Here is a 19,958-nt window from a genome sequence, read left to right on the forward strand (position 1 = left end):
GGAAGAACTTCCCAACCCATGAAAGGCCCAAGGCAGTGCAGCGAGCTGACCACTGTGGCTGCCTCGGCCCCCAAGCTCTCCCCCACTGCAGATGTCAGATCCTGAGCTGCCCCAGCTGAAAACCCAAAATAAAGAAAATAAACTTGGAGAACACCAGTGGTCCTCCCTGTGGGCCACGGCCCCGCCACACAGCGCTGTGACCTGCCCCCGAGCTGCTCCGGGCTTGTTCGGGCCACTTCCCACCTGGGGTTTGCCTGGCTCTTCGCTGCAGCGACTGCCAGGCTCCGGCTCCTCATCCTCACCGCGGTCTGCTGCTGCTTCTCTGTCAGGCGCCTTCCAGGGCCCTGGGCCATCAGCAGGGCGGCGCATGGGAGCAGGCCTGTTGTGTCGGTGGTGTTACTCAGAGGCAGTGGCGACATCTGGCGCTCCCAACAGATGAATAAAAGGCCACCAAAGGCAGCGCAGCCCTGTGCGTTTGCCTTGGGGTCAGAGGTGCCTCAGAGTAGATGCAGCGGACACGGGGACAGAGGACACCTTCCCTCCCCTTCAGGAGCGCTCCCACTGGGCACCAGCCCACCCTGACCTATCTCCATTTGCTTCCTTTGCAGGACAGATCGGCCTGGTGTGGCCCTTCCAAGCCAGAGAAAGTGAGTCCTGCTTCCAGGCAGGAGTGAAAAGCACACATTTAATATCCGAAGCGCTTCCAGGTGTCACCGATAGGACTGCCCTGGAGGGTGGGTTCTAGGACACTCTTACTCAGAGTGACTAGCCCTGAGTCCCCGGCCTGTGTCCAAGGAAGGACATCAATGCTGGAGATGGGGTTCTCATGGTCGCCCAGGGCCTGTGGGGTCCTCATCAGGGACCTCCCTCCCAGGGGCAGCCCACAGAGGCCAGGAGGAAGCCTGCTCCCTCCGCGGGACCCTGCTGGGGCGGGCCTGAGCTGTGGCCCCCAGCTGCCGCCCGGCCATCTGCACGCTGGCCTAGACGTTGGACTTGGCGATGATCTTCTCTAGCAGGCTCATCATGCGCTCCTGCAGCTGCAGGCTCTGCACCTGCAGGATGTTCTGCTGGTCCAGCACACGGCGCACCTCACGGCAGGTCTCCTCCATGGCCCGGCTCAGCCTGCGCTGCTCTTCCAGCATGGCCTCCAGCAGCCTCAGCTTCTTCTTCTGCAAGTGGCAGCTCTGTACCTTGCGCTTCTTCACGGGCCGCTCCTCTGACCTGCAAGGCAGTGCAGCTGTGGACTGCTGGCCAGAGCCTATGGCAGGGCCCATGGAACCCCCACCACCCTGCAGGGCAAATGGGGTCTCTAGGCAAGTCAAGCCCCTGGCTCAGGTCTCCCAAGTCCATGCATGTGAGGAAGGACTGGAGCCCACCCAGGCAATGGGCAGGCAATGGGGCCAGAGGCACCTGGCCTTGGGAACCAGCAGGCAACCCCCGTGACGGTCCTCACCTCCACGGTTGGGGAGGTGTGGCACTCTGGGCTGCAAGGGGCACATGGCCATGAGAGCGCCAAGCCTCCCGGGCTGGACAGGCGGGAGGCCCAGTCCCAGGGAGGGATGGAGGCCAGGTGGGGGGGTGCTGGGCGGTGTGCCCTCTGCACTCCTCCAGGGAAGCTGCCCATCCCTGCTGGCCACGCACAGGTGGGAAACGGGTCCCAGAAGGAAGGCCCTGAGGCTTAAGACCCCTCCCATTCCCGGCAGCATGGAGAGGGGACCGGCATGGAGGGAGACAGGAGGACTGAGAGCTAGAGTGAGCACAGGCTTTCTCCCAGGACCTTGAGTCCCTGACAGAGGTGGTCCAGGCCCGTGGCTGTCCCACCAGGGCTCTGCTGTTGGGGTGGCGGGCATTGCTGGTTGACAGTCCTCACTGGAGAGCAAGGGGCTGCCAAGGCCCACCAGACCCCAAGGTCCTGCCCTGGTGCCTGCCTGTCCCCAGGCTGTGAGCAGCGTGGGTGACCAGCCAGCTTTGGGGGTGGGAGAGTGGGGCCCATCCCACCCTGCGTGATGCCCGGGGCAGCCGAGTCTGGGAACTGGGCTCAATAGTCCACAGAAACAATTGGCTGTAAATCTCAGGCCTCGTGCTAATTGGGTCTGGCTGCAGAACGGCATTTTTGTCTGGGATCTTCAACGAGAAGTTCCCTCCAGGGAGGCGCTGGGTGAACCGAGCAGCAGCTCCCAGTGTTGGGATGCTGGCTGCAGGGACCCTCCTCGGAGATGACTTCCTACCCCACCTTCCACAGCCAGACGTGAAGACCAGGGATGGGGAGACAGTGACTCAAGGCCACATCGTTCCTACCCTCGTCAACTGTCAACCTGCATCACACCTTGAAAGCCCACCCTAAACGTTCCCTTCTCATGGTGGCTGCTCTGGGCTCCTCCACCACAGGGCGCCTCTCCTGGACACAGGCTCTCCTGCTGCCAGCGGCTGTGAGCATCCGGCAGGCATGGTCATGTGGCCTACACAGTCCTGATGGCGGAGGGGACAGGGCCCGCCCACCGCTCTGGAGGCTCAGCTCAGTGCCTTCACAGTGCTGAGAGCACCTGCTGGTCCAGCAGGGGCAGGAGGTGGGGACTCCAGGGTGGGCAGGGACAGTGCGCTGGGGCCAGGCCTGTCTCCTCCCGATGCTCCAGGCAGCCCCCTGAGGAAAACGCTGACTTATCCCCATTTCACAGGAGGGAGGCTGAGGCCAGAGAGGTCAAGGAAGTTTCCACGCAGTTCGAGGGATGGGGCAGGTGAGGAGCCCGCCTGCTTGCTGACACTACAGCCCTGCTGGTCGAGGCTGGCCTGGCCCTGGGGGCAGACACACCGCCACCTTTGCCAGAGACTCCACGCCCAGAGAGCCGGCACCCTCGCCACGCGCGGCCCCTGGCTCTGCCCGGCGGGACTCCTGTTGCTGCTCAGGGATGGGCGGAGTGGGGTGACCGAGGCACCTGGTCAGGAGAAGGAAGAGTGAACACACACTACCTGAACTTAAGGGACAGTAAGCTGGAGGAGCTGTCGGAGCGATCGTCCTCGAAGCGGCCTTCGTAGGAGCACTGGGTATACGGTAAGTACAGAGGGGTGGACTTAGCGGACGGCGACAGAGACGCCTCGGTCTGGGATGTGGAGGGCCCCGGCTGCTGGCCGTCTGGTAGTTTGCCCTCACAGGACTCGGGGACTTTGGCCAGAATCCTATCAATGGCTAGGTAATAGGGCCAGTCCGGCGGGACGGACTCGCTATCTGTCATGCATTTTAATTTCCTGAAACGAGAGACACAAGAGCCAAGGTGAGAAGCAGCTGGTCCCAGCCGGCCCACCCGGCCCCTGGCAGAGGGGCACAGGGGCTCCCGGACCCCAGGGACAGCCATGCCAGATCAGGCAGGAGCCACTCTTGGCCAGCACGGTCCTCCCCAGCAAAATCAGCCAGGCCTCAGGGTGCAGGTACACTGGACTTAGGAAGAAGCGAAGCTTTGGGACCTGTTTTAAAAGGGAAGCACACACCCTTACATGAGCAAGGGTGTCCACGGATGCTGGGAACTTGGGGTGAGTTCCTGTTTTCTCTTTAGCTTTCTGTAGTTTCTAACAGCAATGAACACATACTGCTTTTTACATACTTTATTCAGCAATTATAAAATATCATAATAAGTTATAGTACAAATATAGTAATAAAGTTTATAACGTGACAGTCACAGTTTTCTAGAGTGGACACCTCAGGGAGAAAGGACTGAAAGAGCACAGGCTGCAGCATCCACAGCTCTGAGTCTATATCTTGTCTCCACCACTGCTGTGTGAACTTGGACAGGTTCATTAACCTCTCTGAGCCTCCAGTTTTGCATCAGTAAAATGGGGATGAAGGAGTAAGTCCCTCAAGGCTGCAAGGAGATTTAATAAAACCATGCCTGGTGCCTGGCATACAGGAGGCCAGACTCTAATATCACTCTCAGTAAACCTAACAGGAGGTCATGCTGGGCCCAAGCTGATGCTGCTACCTGTACAGCTCTAGAACCTGCAGCCTAACTGTAAGCAGTGGGGCAGGGTCCCTGGGCTGAGGGTCTGCACAGTGTAGCCCCGCCAGCTGAGAGGCCCAGTAAGCCCCTGGACTTTGGCCATCCTCTAGGTGAGGGCTGGGAGATGGCGCCTCAGGCCAGCTGGGCAGCTCTGGGCAGGCCAAGGAAGATGCCACAGGCTGCAGTGGGGGCTGCTCTGCCAGACCCAGCATCTCCTGAGGCCCAGGTTCCCCACGTGCTGCCAAGGCCCCTCTGGCGCTCGAGCCTGGCCCACACCTGCAAAGTGGCATGCCTCTGTTTCCCACATGGGGTTCTCTGCCAGGGTGTGGCCTCTGGTCACACTGGGCACTGGAGAGGATGAACTGGTTGAATGAGTCATGCCCAGTAAACAGGCACAGAGGAGGGGCTGCTGATAGGGGTGTGGGCACCGGCCAGCAGCAGCAGGAGGCTCCCCAGGGTCCAGGCTCTCTCCACCAAGTGCAATAGGCTCTGTGGAAAGTCAGGGGCAGCTCACAGGAAGCACACAGGCTGCTCTGTATTCCTGGCAGTGGGAGTACCATCAAGCCACCCTGGGAGCACAGGAAAGGCAAGGTTTACATCTGGTGCCCACACAGGCCTCTGCCCAGGCTCCTCCAGAGACCCATTCAAGCTACCCCACTCCCCCAGAAACAGGGCAAAGCCTGCCTGCAGCATGGGAGGCCCCAAGAGGTATTCCAACATATCATGCTCCACAGAACTCAGCTACCTTCTCTGACTTCCTTAGCCTGACAACCTTAATATGTAAAGAGCTCCTGTTTAAAAAAAAAAAAAAAAAAAGTCTTGAGGCTGGGGTTGTGGCTCAGTTGTAGAGCACTCACATAGAACGCGTGAGGCCCTGAGTTGGATCCTCAGCACCACATAAAAATAAAATAAAGGTATTATGACCACCTACAACTAAAAAACACATGTTAAAAAAAGGTCTCTGCAGTGGGAAGTTGGGGGTGGGTAGATGAGATCTAGTCACCCAGCTAAAGCTTTGGCCAATTAAGGACCATGCGTCAAGACCTTCTTGCTGTGGGCCTTGGTTTCGCAGGAGCAGCTATGGGGAGACGTGCGCATGGGTTTCATACCCTATGAGGTGCCCTTGTGCCCCCAGATTGCAGGGGCTGGCAGGACCCCTCTGCTGTGCCCTGGCCTCCTGGGCCTCCTTGGCTCACACTGCCTCCAGGAATGGAGACACTCCCTCCCCGGGGACTCTGAGGGAGGCTTTCAGGATAAATAATGAAGAACCCAGCCAGACGCCAGAGCGGGCCAGGGAAATTGCTCCTGAAGCCCTGAGTCAGAGGGAGCCTGGGGAGGCAGCCGGCAGGCCTCCCCCGCCCTCAGAGCCCCTGCCTCCGCGGGCTTGTGAATGGGAGCTGTGGGGACGCGGAAGGTCAGGCGGGCTGGCCACGAGGTGCTGTCACCACACCTGCTTCAGGATGCTCAAGTGGAGCAAGGTGACCCGGTGCCAAAGACCCCAAGCAGCTGCAGGGTTGTGGTTTCGGCTCCCAGGAGGGTCAGAAACAGGTCCGGGACAGGGACAGGCTCCAGACAAGCTCCTTCTAGGGCCATGAAGTCACAACTGATAACTGCTTCATGGCCTTTGTCACAGCTCCCAGGGCAGCCAGGGGCCATGGGACAGGGCTGGGCTCTCCTCTGGCCTTGGTGGGAGCATCTCCCCACCTGCAAGGGTGAGGTGGGAATCCTGCCTCTACATGGAGTGTGGCTAAGGTGCTCACAGGCACACCTGAGCGTATCCTCTGTCCCCCGAGTCCCGGCCAGCGGAAGCTCCATGAGTGCCCACTAGACAGAGCCTCCCACCCTGGGACATAGCAGGCTCTTGGCAGCCCCAGGCCCAGACTGCATAGACCGCCCGTGGGGCTGGTGCTCAGTTGCTGCTCTTGGTCCACAGTCCTCAGCTCCTGTAGTGACCTGTGCCCTCACAAGACCCTCCTCAAGCTGACCTTCACCCCACACAAGACCCTCCCGTGCTCACCATGAGCCTCTAGGCGGGCCAGGCCCCGTGCACTGTGAGGTCCTTGGCATGGGGCCACGACGGCTCCCTCTTGGGTGCCAGAGCCACTCCAGCCTAGGAGTTGTCTTTGGCCCCTACCTGCAGTTCCCTCCAGGTTCCACTCCAGTTACAGGCCAGGGACAGCCAGCCTGGGATGTGATGGTGGCAAAGACGGGGGCCAGGCCTGGCGACTCCCAGTCAGGGAGTCTATAAACCAGGGCTGGGCTCTACTTTTCCCACCCACGAGTAAGCCCCTGTCCACAAACTGGGCACTGTCTGGGTACTCTGGGGTCTTCACCATCAGTTCTAGTCACCCTTCTTCCCACAAGGCCAGCTCTGAGCTGGACACATGACGGAGGCTCCGTTGATGCTCAAAGTTCCTGAGCATCAGGATGGGATAGGCCAGGAGCTGAGCCTCCTCACTCTGGCCTCAGTGTCCCTACTGTACAGGGGACCCCAGCACCCTGCAGTGTTTGGGGGCTGTGGAGGGATGGTCAGAACCAAGCCTGGCTGACAGCTTGTCAACCCTGGCCAGGATGAGAGGGAGTTGGTCAGGTGGGTGATGCCTGCATGAGGGGTCCACCGTGAGGCATGGTGGGCAGCGAACAGTCCGACGTGTGTCCCTGGAGCTGTGGCCCCACACCAAGCCCAGACCCGGGAAGTTGACAACACTCCCAGCATGGCCGCCCTGAGATTTTCTGACCAGCTTCTCGCCCTTGCTGGGCCTCAGTTTCCCCATTTCCCAAAGGGAGGCTGCACAGGTGGCTTCGGAAGGCCGCTCTCCCCAGGGGCCTAATGCCAGGCAGGCCCCCTGGCCGGCCACACGCCCTCCATCCGAGGCGCCCACCTGTACTGGAAGGTCATGTTGGTGATCTTGATCTTGATCTCCTCGCCCAGCCTGCGCTCGCCCGTCATCTCGAACAGCTTGCTGGCCATCTTCTCGTACACCTTGGCGTTGCGCTTGGTCTGCTTCAGCTCCTCGAAGAACTCCTCCCAGACCAGCATGAGGCCGCGCATCTCAGCGTCCGTCCAGTTGCGGGCCCGCCGGTGCTTCTCCGTCTGAGGAGACACAAGGTAGCCGGGCACTTCGGCCGCTGCCATGCTGGAGGCACCTGCGGGGTGAAGGACGGCGCTCAGGCGGGGCCCCAGGCCCGTCCCGTGCACCATGGGCGGGAGGCACCGCGCGCTCGCTCGAGGCAGCTCCGCGCTCAAAATGGGGCCTACATCTGACAGGCAGGAATTTAGTTAAAAGCTTTTAAACGGGAAACGTCATTTTGATGTCACGTTTCCATAGCAACAGAGCAACTGCATAAGCTACAACAACAGAAACCTTTTAACTGAAAGCGCAGGAATCAGGGCCGTGCAGACGGGCCATCAATATTGCAGCGAGCCAGTGGCTGGGCCCAAACTCAGCAGCCTGGCGGCCAGTCCTGCCTTGCCTCTTGCCCAGCCCTCGGGCCATGCAGAGAGGTGTTCGAGCCATGCTAGCCAGGCTCCTGAAGGGTAGGGTCCAGGCGGCAGCCCCACTTCAGCCCCACCTGGCCACAGGCCCGGAGTCCAGGGAAGCCTGGGATGGGTAATGAGATGGTCAGAGAGAGGCAGGTGGGGGAAAGAGAGAGGAAAGACAGGCAAACAGGGAGTCGGGGGCTCCTGTGCTGACCTGATGAAACAGCTGCTGCTGCTGTGGGTTCCTTGGCCGAGGGAACCTCACCCTTCCTCAGGAGGGTCTTGTCAGGTGGGAGTGAGGTTGGGTCCCTGGTCTTGTGGACCAGCACTTTGACAGCACAGGACCAGGGGTCTCAAGAAACCCTGCCTCTCCCGTCATTCGCTCTTTGCTTCTCTTGCTCCACCCACCAAACACCCTGAGTCTCAGGTCACGTGGGCACTGGGAACCCAAGCTGGTCAGAGCCCAGCCCTGCCTAGCAGTGCAGGTCAGGGGCACATGGATGCTGACCTTCAGCACAGGCTGGGGTCGGGGCAGCACTGGACAACGAAGGCAAGTCCTATGCTGAGAGATGAGGAAAGCTGAGAACATACAGAGGACACTCACCAGAAAGACCTGGGTGGGGAAGGGCAGCAAGGCAGGGTCCAGCCTGGAGCGTGTCAACAGGCGAGGAGACACAGCAGTGGCCAGGCAGTGCAGTGTGAAGAGGTGGGGCAGGGCCAGTCCGGGGAGTGGGTTTCTGTCTCTGTGGAATAGAGGGACTGAAATGCCAGGAGGGGTGGGCGGGGACCTTAGCCTCAGGAGCCAGGAGGCAGGAGTGGCAGAGCGAGGGGGGCTGCAGAAGGAATGTGTCCCCTCAGGGTGCTAGTGGCCGACATTTAGAAGGTAAAAACCAAATGAGACTCCATGGAGCTCAAGGTCCCTCTGCTAGACAGCCCATGGTGGACGTGGTATCCAGCTGGATTTGATGTCCACTGGCCCAATGCACCATTGCTGTCCTGTCTGGCCCCAGCACCCAGGGTGAAACAGCAGGGGAGTGCTGACAGGGAGACAGGAGACGCGCCCGGAGGAGGCAGCATCTGTACACAGGTGACCCCGGGAGGGCAGCGGGGGGGCCTGAACCCAGGCACTGCCCAGCAGGGGAGCCAGTACAGGATGCAGTCAGAATGGGAAGCCCCAAGAGCTTTTGTATCCCCTTCCCAGATCCAGGCTACCCCTGGCCTTGACGTCATGTTTGGGGCCCGGCTGATCTCCTTTCTCTCTGGGCCCTGGGTGTCATCCAGAGACTGAGGGATGCTGTACCTACGATCTGGCTGTGCAGTGCTCCCCAGGGAGACTCACAGTTGCTGCACCTGTCCAGGAGGGGCATCCCGTAGGGGCACCCAGGAGGGACCCTATTCCCATTCATTGCCCAGTTCAGCCATACGACTGGCCTAATGGCTCACTGCTGCCCCCTTGTGTCTAGCTCCCAGGGCTCTCAGGAGCATCTGAAGGCGGCCCAGGAGGACCACTCTTCCAGGAGGCTGCTCCTGCAGGCTCAGGGTATGGCCTTCCAAGGGAGGCTGGGGACTACCCACTGCCTTTCCCAGCCTTTCTCCAAGGGCAGAGGAGGGGCTGACTCTCAGCACCTCAGCACACAGGGAGAAATGGGCCGGCAGGGACTGTGGTCCAGGCGGCCAGATTTTGAATCCGTTCCACTGGCTCACATGAGACCCTCCTCACCACCATCCCTCACCCCATTTCCTCCTCTCAAGTGGGAAGGACAGGACCTGGTGGGATGGCTACAAGTCACCCAGCCAGGCTTTGGCACAGCCCCTCCAAGGTCCTGAGGACAAGCGGCCCTTCTGCCACCTCCAGCTCTTCCGTCAATCTCAGAGCTTCTGAAGAGCAGAGCCTGGGATGCTGTCCTGGCTGAGGGACAGCTGCTAGGCCCTGCAGCTAGACAGCTCCGGAGAGGCAGCTGCATCCTCTGCTTGCTGGAGTCCCAGTGGGCACAGGGGGGCAGAGCCAGCCTGGCAGGAGCTACCCCACAGCTGCACCACCCTCCCGGTGGCACTTTCAGGTGGTGAGGGTGGGCTTCACCTTCTCTTCACAGACCTAGGGTGCCTTGGAAGCCCTGGACAGGGTGTTCTCTGGAGTCACTTCCTGAAGCAGCATCCTTGCCTGGACCCCCAAGGGCAAGAATGAACTGGGCTGGTCAAGGTAGGTGTGCCAAGCCCCCAGCTATCCCTGCTAAGGTGCCCCATCTTTCCCCCAAGGGGAGGGGCTCCATACCTTGGCAGAGTTGCATGGCCTGCTGGGACCCTCAGTCACTGTGGGATCAGGAGGCAGAGGGCCTAGAGCTGGGCACCCAGCAGCACCTGCAGGGAGAAGGTGCAGGTCAGCCTCAGCTGGAGCATCCTGGGGGGCCCAGGCACAGGGCACAGGTCCACACTGGCCCTGCTGTGCAGAGGCAAAGCCCACACTCACATTTCACTCAGCATCGAGGGTACTGGCTCCACCAAGCCTGGCGGGCTGCAGGAATCAGACCTGAGCAGAGGAGTGGCGGGGCTTGGCCCACATGAAGCCCAGAGCAGGAAGTGTGTGGCCTACCGAGGCCAGGCTCCTGCCAGGAGCAGCTACCTGTAAGCTGATGGGAGCATTTGGAGGTTGAAGGACTCAGGACTTGGCAAAGGCCAGGAAGCACTTGGAGTGTGTGGGTGTGGTATGTGAATGTGGTCCCTGGGGGGCAACTGAAGGGCCCAGGCCAGGGAGCCACGAGCGGTCGAGGAGCGTGGACTGCTCCAAGAAGGGAAGAGGAAAACCAGCAGTAGTGATGAGAAGGGTCGGATCCATCTCGGGTTTGGTCTGTCCTGGCAGCTCCTGGGGCCTGGCTGCCTACCCCAGGGTACAGGGCACACAGCCTGTGGGTCTGGCTCATGTGCTGGGCATTGCCATCTTTTCCCCATGCCAGCAAAGAACCCAGACACCTAACTTTCAGTCCTCTTCCTCAGTGGACAGGCCCCTGCCCTGAACCAACAGCACCACCAGGTACCCAGTGGTCAAACGCCCGTCTCCCATGTGAGACTGAAAGCCCTGTCCCTGCTAGACTGTGATGGGGAAGGAAGAGCAGGCTGTGGGGCTGAGAGGCTGTGAGAACAGGAGAGTGTGGTTTCCAGGAAGGACTTGCAGACTCCAAAGAGCTGGGTCCCCTCTGTCCACAGGCCCCTGAACCAGGGACCGTGCTGCCTGCAGACCAGACTCGGGCCTCCTTCCTGCCCCGGTTTGCAGTGTCGTCATACTGAGGAAGCTTGGAGCAGGACCTGGGGCACCAGTACTCACCTTGCCCTGGCACTTGGCTCAGCCATGCGTTAGAAAGTCTCTCTCTTTTGGGAAGCTACTTCAGAGTGCTTTTTGGAAATGGGTGCCAGTGGAGGCAGAGAGGGCAATCCCCAGCAAAGGGCAGGAGGGAGAGGTTCTGCACTTCCAAGCCCCCCAGGGCTCTCACAGGCAGATGGGCAGGCATGCTCTGGTGAGCAAGAGGAGGGTTCCTTCTCTGCTCAGGCAGTGCACACAGGGGGCTCCCTGCTCCTGGCGGTCTGGACCCTGCTTCTTCCTGTCAACACCAGTCATGCCAGGTATGCCAAGGATCTTACTGTTCGCACCTAAACCGTGGTGGCTCAGTGAGGAAAAGGGTGCTTGCTTTCCCTGAAATGACCAACTTGGTATCTCCAAAGGGCAAGGCCATCAGGGGCCCAGGAGTTGTCACTGGGATTCAGGGAGATGAAGAGACTCCAACGCTTAGTGCAACAGAGGAGAGAAGCAAACATGGAGGGGTCATCCACCAGGTCTCTGGTCGATGCTCACCACCCTGAGCTGAGCAAGGGTATGCCTCCCGAGTAAGCAGGTGCAGCCCGGTCCTGAGCAGAATGGTCCTGCGGTCTCTCCTGGCACCAACCGCAGGGCCTACTTGCTGAGGAGCAGGTGGACGACTCCAGATGGTCAACCAGAACCGGAATGGGCCTTTGGTGAAAATGAACTAAACACCTTGCCCAGAGCAACCCACAACCCAAGATCACCACAACACTGACCACCAAGGCTCCAGAGGAGGCTCAGACCCAGCCAAGAAGGAAAGCGTCCCCGTCGAGCTTAGTGAAGACTCCCTGGGGGTGGTGGCATTTCAAATGGGAAGGACCTACAAGCTAAAAAGATTGGAATGGGCACTACAGACATGGTGGCCAAGGCAGGCCAGTCCAGGTGTGGGAAGAACAGCTGAATTGGCGGGCAGCAGGGTCCAGCTGGGAAAGGAAAACAGGCCATCAGTGACCAAGCAGGCAAAACGATCAGTGGGGTCACAGGGGACACGAATGGAAGGTCGTATGAGGACACAGCTCTTACCACCCCTATAGTGCAAGAAGCCAAATGTGGAAGTAGAAACAGGGACGCATCTGAGGCCCTTGCACAAGTTTACAATGCTACCAACTGCCAGAGCTTCAGGAGTCCATGCCTGCCAGGCAGGGAGACCGCCCACACCACAGCTTGTGAACACCCCACAGGAGGCACCCGCCACATGCAGGCCTGGGCCACAGTGCCCGATGACTGCTGGGAGGCTGTCAGCGCCTGGCCACTGGAGGAGAGAGGGACATGTCCTCAACCCAGGAAAGCAGGTTCTCAGTGAGCAAAGCAGGCCTCGCACGACTGTGAACGGTTTCATTGTTCCTTTAATTTGGATGTACAATTTTTGCAGCAGTTTAAAAAATTTGAATATACATCTCACATCAGTCCTTCCTCTTGGCAGTGCACAGTCAGGTCTGGGCTGGGCTCCGGGACTGGTCCATCACTGCCCTGCTGGCCCAGGGGAGCCCATGGCATAAACAGCAGGCCTGATGGGAGGCCCGAGATGGGAGACAAACCACTGCAGGCTGGTCCCTCCATCTAGCCTGGGGCACAGGGATGGGGCTCCCTGGACAGCATTAAAGCATGACAGGCACAAGGGGAAGATGGCCCTGAACCTTCCGGATCGCTTCCAGTTGTCACATGGCTCTCAGAACATGTCCTTCCTTCCTGGCAGCTCCAGGCCCAGTGTGGGACAGTCCTCTTCTCACCTGTGCAGCCCACACTGTCCACCCAGCCTCAGCAGCTCGAGGTCTTTCTTTGCCCCAGAGGGCAGCTCTGAGTTCATCCAGGCTGGTGGCTGTGGTCCCGGGCATCCAGCACAGAGGGAGGAAGGGAAAAAGCCCAAGCGAGGATGCTGTCTGCTAGGAAGGATGCTCACAGGTAGCAAGAGGGAATGAATTCCACCCCCACAAACATACAGAGCCAAACTCACTCCAGACCCCCTCACTGGGGTGGCGTGAGCTAACTTATTGCTGTGAGACCCACCAGCCAAGCTCAAGGGCAGGGCTGTTCCGGCCCCACTGGAGGAGCTCCCTGTCAGCGAAGGGGCCCTTTAGGGGATGGAGCCTTCTCTGATGCTACATTCTGGGTGTCTGGAGGTGTTTCCACCCCAGTCTTTCCTCCTGAAGGGTTCATGTGCAGGCCAAAAAGAGAAAAATAAAGGGCCCTTGGCAGTTGGAAAGTCACCTCCGTATGGGGCCATCAGCGGAAGGGAGGCACATTTTTGGAGAAGAAACATGCTTAAGTGCATTGCCAAATAATTTTACCCTGGTTTCATTAAAATCTTTCCTGATAGTACCAGCAGGAAAATATAAACCCCGCCCTCCCCCTCCCCCCAAAAAAACCTTGACAATCAAAATGACATTTTCAACATTTGGAAAGTCGCAGATTAGGAGGAACTTGATGAAGTGCAAGCCTTCTGCAGAGCTGATAGGGTGGACGGCTTTCTACAACGGGACTTTCACGGAGTCCCACTCTGTGAGGGGCTGGAGCTACGCCGCCAACTCCTGGGCAGGTCTAAGAAAGGTCCAGCCCCAGGCAGAGTGGACATGGCATTCTTGGAGGTCTTGCATATTTGTTTGAGGCATGTGTGTAAGTGAAACTATGGGTCTGGACGCGCATCTGCACACGCATACCTCTGTACGGTGCGGCAGCTTCACTGACACTGCATCTCTGCACACACAGGAAGGTCTTTGGGTTGCATCTGTCACCAGAGCTGGGTTTCAGATCACAGGATAAATGTGGAGGTGACCAATTAAACCTTTAGAATCCAGGGGTAAGAATCCCAAGGGGGTGGCCCCAAACGTCACATTCACAGTGCTACTTCTTACAAATGTAAACATCTAGCCAGGAGCAGAGTCCCTCCAATGTGTGTGGGAAAGCTGCTGAACGGCCTGGGGACAGGCAGAGCTTTCCCACAGTTCACAACCCTAGAAGGCATTCTGGGGTGAGCCGGGATGAGAAAGGGGAGGCCCGTGTCACTAGACTTCCTACTTCTCATGAAGATTCTATATCTTTCCTTAAGGTCCTCCTCCAAAGCCAGATCCATTTCTACCCTTTTTGCCACCCTGACACCAGGATGGGCCGATCCCAGTGTGGGGAGGCCTCATGGAGGCTGAGGCTGCCCAGTGGTTCCTACGGACTTCTCTGGTACACAGTATGTCATGCAACCCCACAGATTGATGTGCAGTGAACTAACTGCACAGATGGAAAGGTCTCTCTTCCTCTGCAGACTGGAGAACATCTCAGAACAATTCCCACTTACCACAGCAAACACCTCAAACACCAACCGTCAAGAGAAACCAACCAGCACGGCTGACAGCAGACTAGCCAGGCCTGCTCCTGGGGGCTGGGAGGCAAAGCACCTGCCTGGGCATGGCCAGGCAGCAAGCGGAGTGCCCAGAGCATGCCAGTGAGCCAAGAGCAGTCAGGGTTTTTGTTTCAACAGTTTGGCTACTTTGGCCTGGAAACAGGAAGCTGGTCAGGGACCCAAGGCCTGCAACAGAAGTGGTGGCTGATGGGGATGTGGAGCTGACCAGTCACTGACCTGTCACTGACCCTTCCCTCTGTACTATCTCACCCTGCCTGAGATCGAACCCTATTCCTGCTGAAAGGGCCCCATGCATGATGCGAGAAAGGAGAAGAGGTACTGGGGTCTGTTCCTTGCAGTTGCCAAGACACTGAGTTTTGCTCTTGACCAAGAGGGACCCAGATGAAGTACAATTCAGGGACATCCATTAGGCTGCCAGGCTAGGCTCCTGTCTGGGTCCCACTATGCAGAAGTAGCAAGAGGACGGCACATCCAGCACCAGTAGGCCACAGCCCGGGGCCAGCTCGGGACTGGGCTGCAGTTGTTGGAGCCAGCATTTCTGTATGCAAGAGGCTGCTCACAACCAGGCAGGTGACAGGAAGCCACGTCCCTACAGGTGGGTGGAGAGCTCTCCTCAGGCCTCAGAGTCAGCCCCAGGGAGGACTCCTGCTGTGGACACCTGGACACCAGCACCTCCATCATTCCAACCATCTGTGAATGTGTGAAAAGGGGGACACGAGCAACCAAGTGCCGTCAGGCGCAAGGAGGGCACGGGAGGGCCCTGTGGGCCAGAGGACGCCACTCCACAGGCGCTGTTACATGCAGCACAGGCCTCGCAAGTCACACGCTTTACACGGGCATAGGAAGAGTTACGTTAAAATTAATCTCTTTACTGATATAATTAAATTTTAAGTCCTGAGAAGAAAACAGAGAAAGGGAGAAGGGTGCTGGGTGTCTGGCACCCGCAGCTCCCACCTGCCACGCAACACAGCGCCTGTGCAGCTAGACTCCAGCAGTGGGCACCCTGCTGGGCAGGGCTGAGGGATGCTCTCCAGGCTGCTGGCCACGTCTACTCGTGGGACAGGGCAGGCTCAGGGACAACCTGCAAGGGCAAGGACTTATATCCTGGACGCAAGGGCAGCTGCAACTTGGTGACGAGGGACAGGTGAAAGCTAGGAGAAAGACCAACACCTGGTCGACAGGCACTGCCACCGCTGCCACGAGGACAGCGACACAGGACTCAGGCTCAACCCACTACACTGCACATCCCCTGTCCAGGACCCATGCCGCCAAGAGCTTCTGCCACTGGGCAAAGACACACACACACTGTTGGCTGCCTGCAAGACAAGTCAGAGCCACAGTGCACAAGGCAGCCCCGAGAGGCGGTGCTTGGTGCAGGCTCCCAGAGGTCCTGGCCCCAGTGGCTGCCTCCTCTTGGCCTCTGCCTCCACAGGCTCTCAGCAGGTGGTGACCTTGTGGACATTTCGCAAGCAAGTCAGCAGGCGGTGGTACGGGCTCCCTGGTGCCGCAACCACCTCAAACACAGACTGGAAGGCCCTCCGGTCAAGCTCCTCCTCTATCTGATGTCTGTAGAAGTCTGTAGCAACCAGGCAGAAAAGGTTCACGTCCACCTGCTCCAGTTTGCCCATCCTGCTGACGACGTGTGGAAGGCTGGTGAGGAGTCAAGGGAGAACTCCGGCAAAGGTGGGGAGACGGCCTCCCTGTCCTCCTGGGGAGATTCTTTCCTGACCAGGCCTCCACGAGGCCCAGGGAGGATCGAGAGTGACCAGAGTAGTTGAGGGGCAGCCTGGACTGCAGCGTTAGCAGCAGCAGATCCTGTAACCCTCTCCCTGCAGGGCAGGGGCGTGGGCAGAGCTGGCCCAGGAGGTGGGAGCCCTGCAGGCGGGTGCTCACTCCTGGCCCTCTGTGCTGCAGCACTTACCTGGCCGGGTCGCCTGGCAGCGCTGGCTGGTGGCCGGTGCTCCTGTCTACCCTGCTTGGGGCGGGGAGGGTCTGTGCCTGGCTGGTCCTCCCAGGCACGCTGGGTGAGGCTGCGCTGGTCAGAGGCTCCTGTGGTCTGTCTGGGGGAGGGCTGCCTAAGGAGGAGCTCCTGGCCACCAGCACTGAAAAGATGGGTCTGGGGATGGGGGCTGGATCTTTACTTATGCCTCTCCCCGGGAGGGCCGTCAGCACAATGAGGAGAGCTAATGAGAAGCAGCACAGGAAAAGCCCAGCACGCCCCAAGCTGCCCTCCCTCCCCTCCTTTTCCCTCCGCTGGCCACAACACTTCTGCCACACACCAGCCCCTCTGTGCAGCCCTGGTTGGCTCGAAAATGCCTGGGCCTTCTGTTTTGTATCCCTGTTAACGTTTTACATCCTTGGGGCTGGGTCAACATCTCCTTGACATCTGCGGGGTTCTGCAAAGGTAAAGTTTCAAAGCTTTCAACAAAATCTAAACTCAGATGTCCTAGGACTGGCAAGGCCTGGCACCAGGCAGGAACCCAGCCACGAGGACCAGGGAAGGATACATTGCTGAAACCCACGGGCTGGTGGACGCACTGACGAAGAAGCAGGAGAGGCTCCACATGGCCATAGCGACTGGGGTCCTCTGTGTGAAGTTGGACAGGGACAGCATGACCCAGTCCCGCACCATGGATGACTGCCCAGCACTGTGCAGAGTCTGAAACACCTGGGAAAGAGCGAGACACCTGAGCACAGGGATGGGCAGTGGGAGGGGAGCCTGGGTTCTCCCAGCACAAGTCATTTCTAAGGGGAGGGGCCTGGCCCTACTGGCAAATCCTCTGGAAGTCTGGGACTGACTCCCTGCCCCATTCCTGTCCCACAGATAGCTCACCTTGTACACTACGGTGGCCATGAACTGTGGGTATGGTTGCTGGTTGGACAGAAACTCTCCAATGACTTTGTTCATAACATCCTGAGGTGGGAAGAAGTCATCTAGGAACTGAGGCAGGATCCTTGCCACCACCCTGGCTTCACAGGGAAAGCCCTTCCTGATCCTGGAAGAAATGGGTGGATCAGAGACCCTAACCCCCCAAACCTACCCCAGGAGAGCGAGTGTGGAACCAGGGTCCTTGACTGGAAGGGACACTCAAGCGGGGCCCATGCAGGAGCTCAGGTATGAATTCTGAAAGCAGAAAGGCCAACCCCAGCTGTCCCCTTGTCCTCCTCACAGGGACAGTAAAGATGACTGCCGCTGGGTATGGGCTCTGAGCTCCTAAGTCACATGGAGTGCACTCTGCAGAGGGGAGTGGCCGTCCAGTAAAGGGATGGCAGGGTGGCAACATTACGGAAGGGAACTGTCTACATCAAAATGGTCCATGACTTATCCTACTGCCCTGAATCAGGGTTTTCCTTCTTTCCCCATCTGGACCCTGACTCTTCTCTTGTCCATCATTCTCTCCCCAATGCAGCACCCTTTCCAATGCCAGAAGACAACAGCTGGGAGGATCCTCCCAGTGCACACACAGGAAGCCCTCTTCTGTCGCTGCAACCAGCACCTCCTCTTGGCTGCTGGAAAGCTGCCAGCTGAATGCTTGGGTTGTGCTCACTGGAGCATTTTATTTCCTCAGCAATAGACCATAAGTTCCCTGAGGACAGGGGCTTGGCTGTGCACCTGTGTGTACCCAGTTGTCCCCAAGCCTGGTTGCAGTGGTGCCCTGTGAACACGCTGTGCTGGAACAGTGGTTGCAAAGTTCATTCCAAAATTCAACATGGAAGCTATCCAGCTGGGCAAAAAACCTCGTCTGGTCAGACAGGACGTGCAAGGTCCCTTAAAGAGTGTGCTTGCGGGAAAGCCAGATGGCTTCCCACTGGCTAGAATGTGTGGCGATCACAGGTCGAGTGTGGCAACAGGCCACAGGCCAGTCGTGAGAGGAAGAAGTGGGGCCTCGTTCTGGAGAAGAAACCTGAGGAGGCTCCACCCGCTCTCCAGAGCTGCCGAGTCCAGTTAGCACTGAACACAGGAGCACCTAGTGTGGGGCAGGAAGGCCACAGGCCTCAAGGCTCTCAAGGACGCTTATTTGTTCTGTCTTTACTCTTCCTGGTGCTATTCCCAACACTGCTTCTGGGTGCCATGTGCTCCTTCCCGTGGCCCCTGAGGGCAAGAAGAACCCTACTTCCACCTGGCTCCTCTCTCATGAAAGGCAGCAGGGTCAGGGCATTCAGGGCTGCCTGCCCAGCCTCCCAGCATCTGACCATTCAAGTGCCCAGGCTGCAGGAGAGAGGGACAAAAGTGGGGGTTAGCACCACAGTGCTACTGGGGTCCAAGGATGGCCTCTCACAGGGACAGCCCAAGCCAGGGTCAAGGTGTGGCAGGGAAACTGGCGGGAAAGGTGCCAAGAGGTCAAGCAAATAGGCAGGCACCAGGCAGCTGCTTCTGGCTGGGGCTCCAGGGCAGCATGCAGCTGCCAGGAGGGCTATGCCTCTTACCTATCGAAGAGAACAGACACCCGCTCCATCGCCACGATCACAGACTCGCTGTCTGGGGCCGCAGGGTTTGGGTCGGCCGCTCTCCCGGGGCTGGCTTTCTCCTTTCCTGAAACAAAAGCACTCAGTGGAAGGTCACGCGACTGAAACCCCAAAGCTGCAGAGACACTGCCCTGTGCACAGGAGTCCCAACGGATCACCAGGAACAGCGCAGACGGCCCAGGGCTCAGCTGAGCGATGAGGGGCGGAAGGTTCTGAACCCCTCTGGCAAGGTGAGGGGCTGGCTCAAGGCAACACCAAAGGTGCTGCATGCCAGGGGCCTGGTCTGTGTCCCTCAAGTGAGCCTGCTCCTGTCTCATGCATCGCTGGGCACAGTGGCCCTGGGTAAGCCCACAGCCCTCGTGAATGCTCACCTGTGTACATGCAGGTGAGCATCAGGCCCAGAGCGGCCATGGCCCGATGCGGGCTGTGCACGTTCACTCTGTCCACGCTCAGCTTGACCAGGGACTCTGCATCCAGCCGGGAGAGCTGCTCAGAGAGCAGGAGGCGCTCCAGGCCTCGGAGGGCACAGTGGTAGATGGTAGAGGGGGTGGCCTCCTCGCTGCCAGACAGCATCACCCCACACATCTGCAGGAGAGGACAGGCTCAAGCACGTTCCCCAAGTCAGAACTGTCCTGCCACATGGTCCTGCAAGGACCTTCCTGGCTGGAAGCACAGCTGAGGCCCACTCACCTGTATCACTGATGCTGAAAACTCTGGCCCCACGTCCAGAGGATAGTTCTCCATCAGGTAGAACGCAGTGGCACACATCACCAACACATGCTGCTGGCTGTGCACGTTCACGCAGCTGGAACGGAGTCGAGAGCCCAGCTTAGCTGCACAGCCTGCTCTGCCCCCAGTGAGAATGGTCAGCTCCTCCATGAGCACAAAGCCACAGGCCATGCCTGCCTCCACACTGGGCCCCTCTCCAGGCTGTGCACAGGGCCCTCTGCCCCCACAGGAGCCACCTTGTGTTGCTCCTCAGCATGTCCTACAGATTGCCTCACAGCAGGCAGGTCCCACCAGCCAGCGCTCTCCCCGAGGCACACACCACCTTCTAATCCTGACTTGTGGACTTGCCCAGGGGTCCTGGGCTGGCCTGTGACTGGATATAGCACCACCCACACTCAGATGGCCACTGCATGTTCCCGTCAGTCACTAGGAGACCCTGCCTCTACTGCTTTGCACAGGACACCAGCCCCCTGCCCAAGGAACTGAGGCCAGGTATGTCTGCCATCTGCCTCAACACTACAAGCTCCTGTGTCCCTCTCAACTCCTCTGTGCCCTGGCACCCCTCAGCAGAGACTGCGTTCCTGTGAT

The 19,958-nt window shown here is 59.0% G+C and overlaps 2 protein-coding genes across 4 annotated transcripts in view; both read right to left on the reverse strand.

Annotated features, from left to right (window-relative positions):
• Positions 1-561: 561 nt before the first annotated feature.
• Positions 562-7,191, reverse strand: Msantd1 (Myb/SANT DNA binding domain containing 1). The gene is made up of 3 exons (XM_047567349.1): positions 6,872-7,191; positions 2,968-3,243; positions 562-1,221 (listed from the first exon to the last, which is right to left on the reverse strand). The coding sequence occupies exons 1-3, from the start codon at positions 7,189-7,191 to the stop codon at positions 981-983; spliced, it is 837 nt and encodes a 278-aa protein (XP_047423305.1). The 3' UTR covers positions 562-980.
• Positions 7,192-12,150: 4,959 nt separating this feature from the next.
• Htt (huntingtin) overlaps positions 12,151-19,958 on the reverse strand; it is a 141,504-nt gene continuing 133,696 nt past the window's right edge. For all 3 annotated transcript variants that reach the window (XM_047565664.1, XM_047565665.1, XM_047565666.1), the window contains 6 exons: positions 19,332-19,446; positions 19,013-19,226; positions 18,603-18,708; positions 17,008-17,170; positions 16,682-16,842; positions 12,151-15,824 (listed from right to left, as the gene is read on the reverse strand). In XM_047565664.1, the coding sequence (XP_047421620.1) occupies positions 15,611-15,824; positions 16,682-16,842; positions 17,008-17,170; positions 18,603-18,708; positions 19,013-19,226; positions 19,332-19,446 (973 nt within the window). In that variant the 3' untranslated portion in view covers positions 12,151-15,610. The remainder of the gene's footprint in view (positions 15,825-16,681; positions 16,843-17,007; positions 17,171-18,602; positions 18,709-19,012; positions 19,227-19,331; positions 19,447-19,958) is intronic.

Source organism: Sciurus carolinensis, chromosome 10 (genome assembly GCF_902686445.1).
Source record: "Sciurus carolinensis chromosome 10, mSciCar1.2, whole genome shotgun sequence".
In the NCBI taxonomy this organism is placed as follows: Eukaryota; Metazoa; Chordata; class Mammalia; order Rodentia; family Sciuridae; genus Sciurus; species Sciurus carolinensis.

Bases quoted from the DNA above. Each gene is read 5' to 3' on its own strand.
- Msantd1 (XM_047567349.1), bottom strand. From the start codon at position 7,191: ATGGTGCACGGGACGGGCCTGGGGCCCCGCCTGAGCGCCGTCCTTCAC. The intron at 3,244-6,871 runs GTGGGCGCCTCG...CTCTCGTTTCAG, and splicing joins AACATGACCTTCCAGTACAG to GAAATTAAAATGCATGACAG. The intron at 1,222-2,967 runs GTAGTGTGTGTT...ACTGCCTTGCAG, and splicing joins TTACTGTCCCTTAAGTTCAG to GTCAGAGGAGCGGCCCGTGA.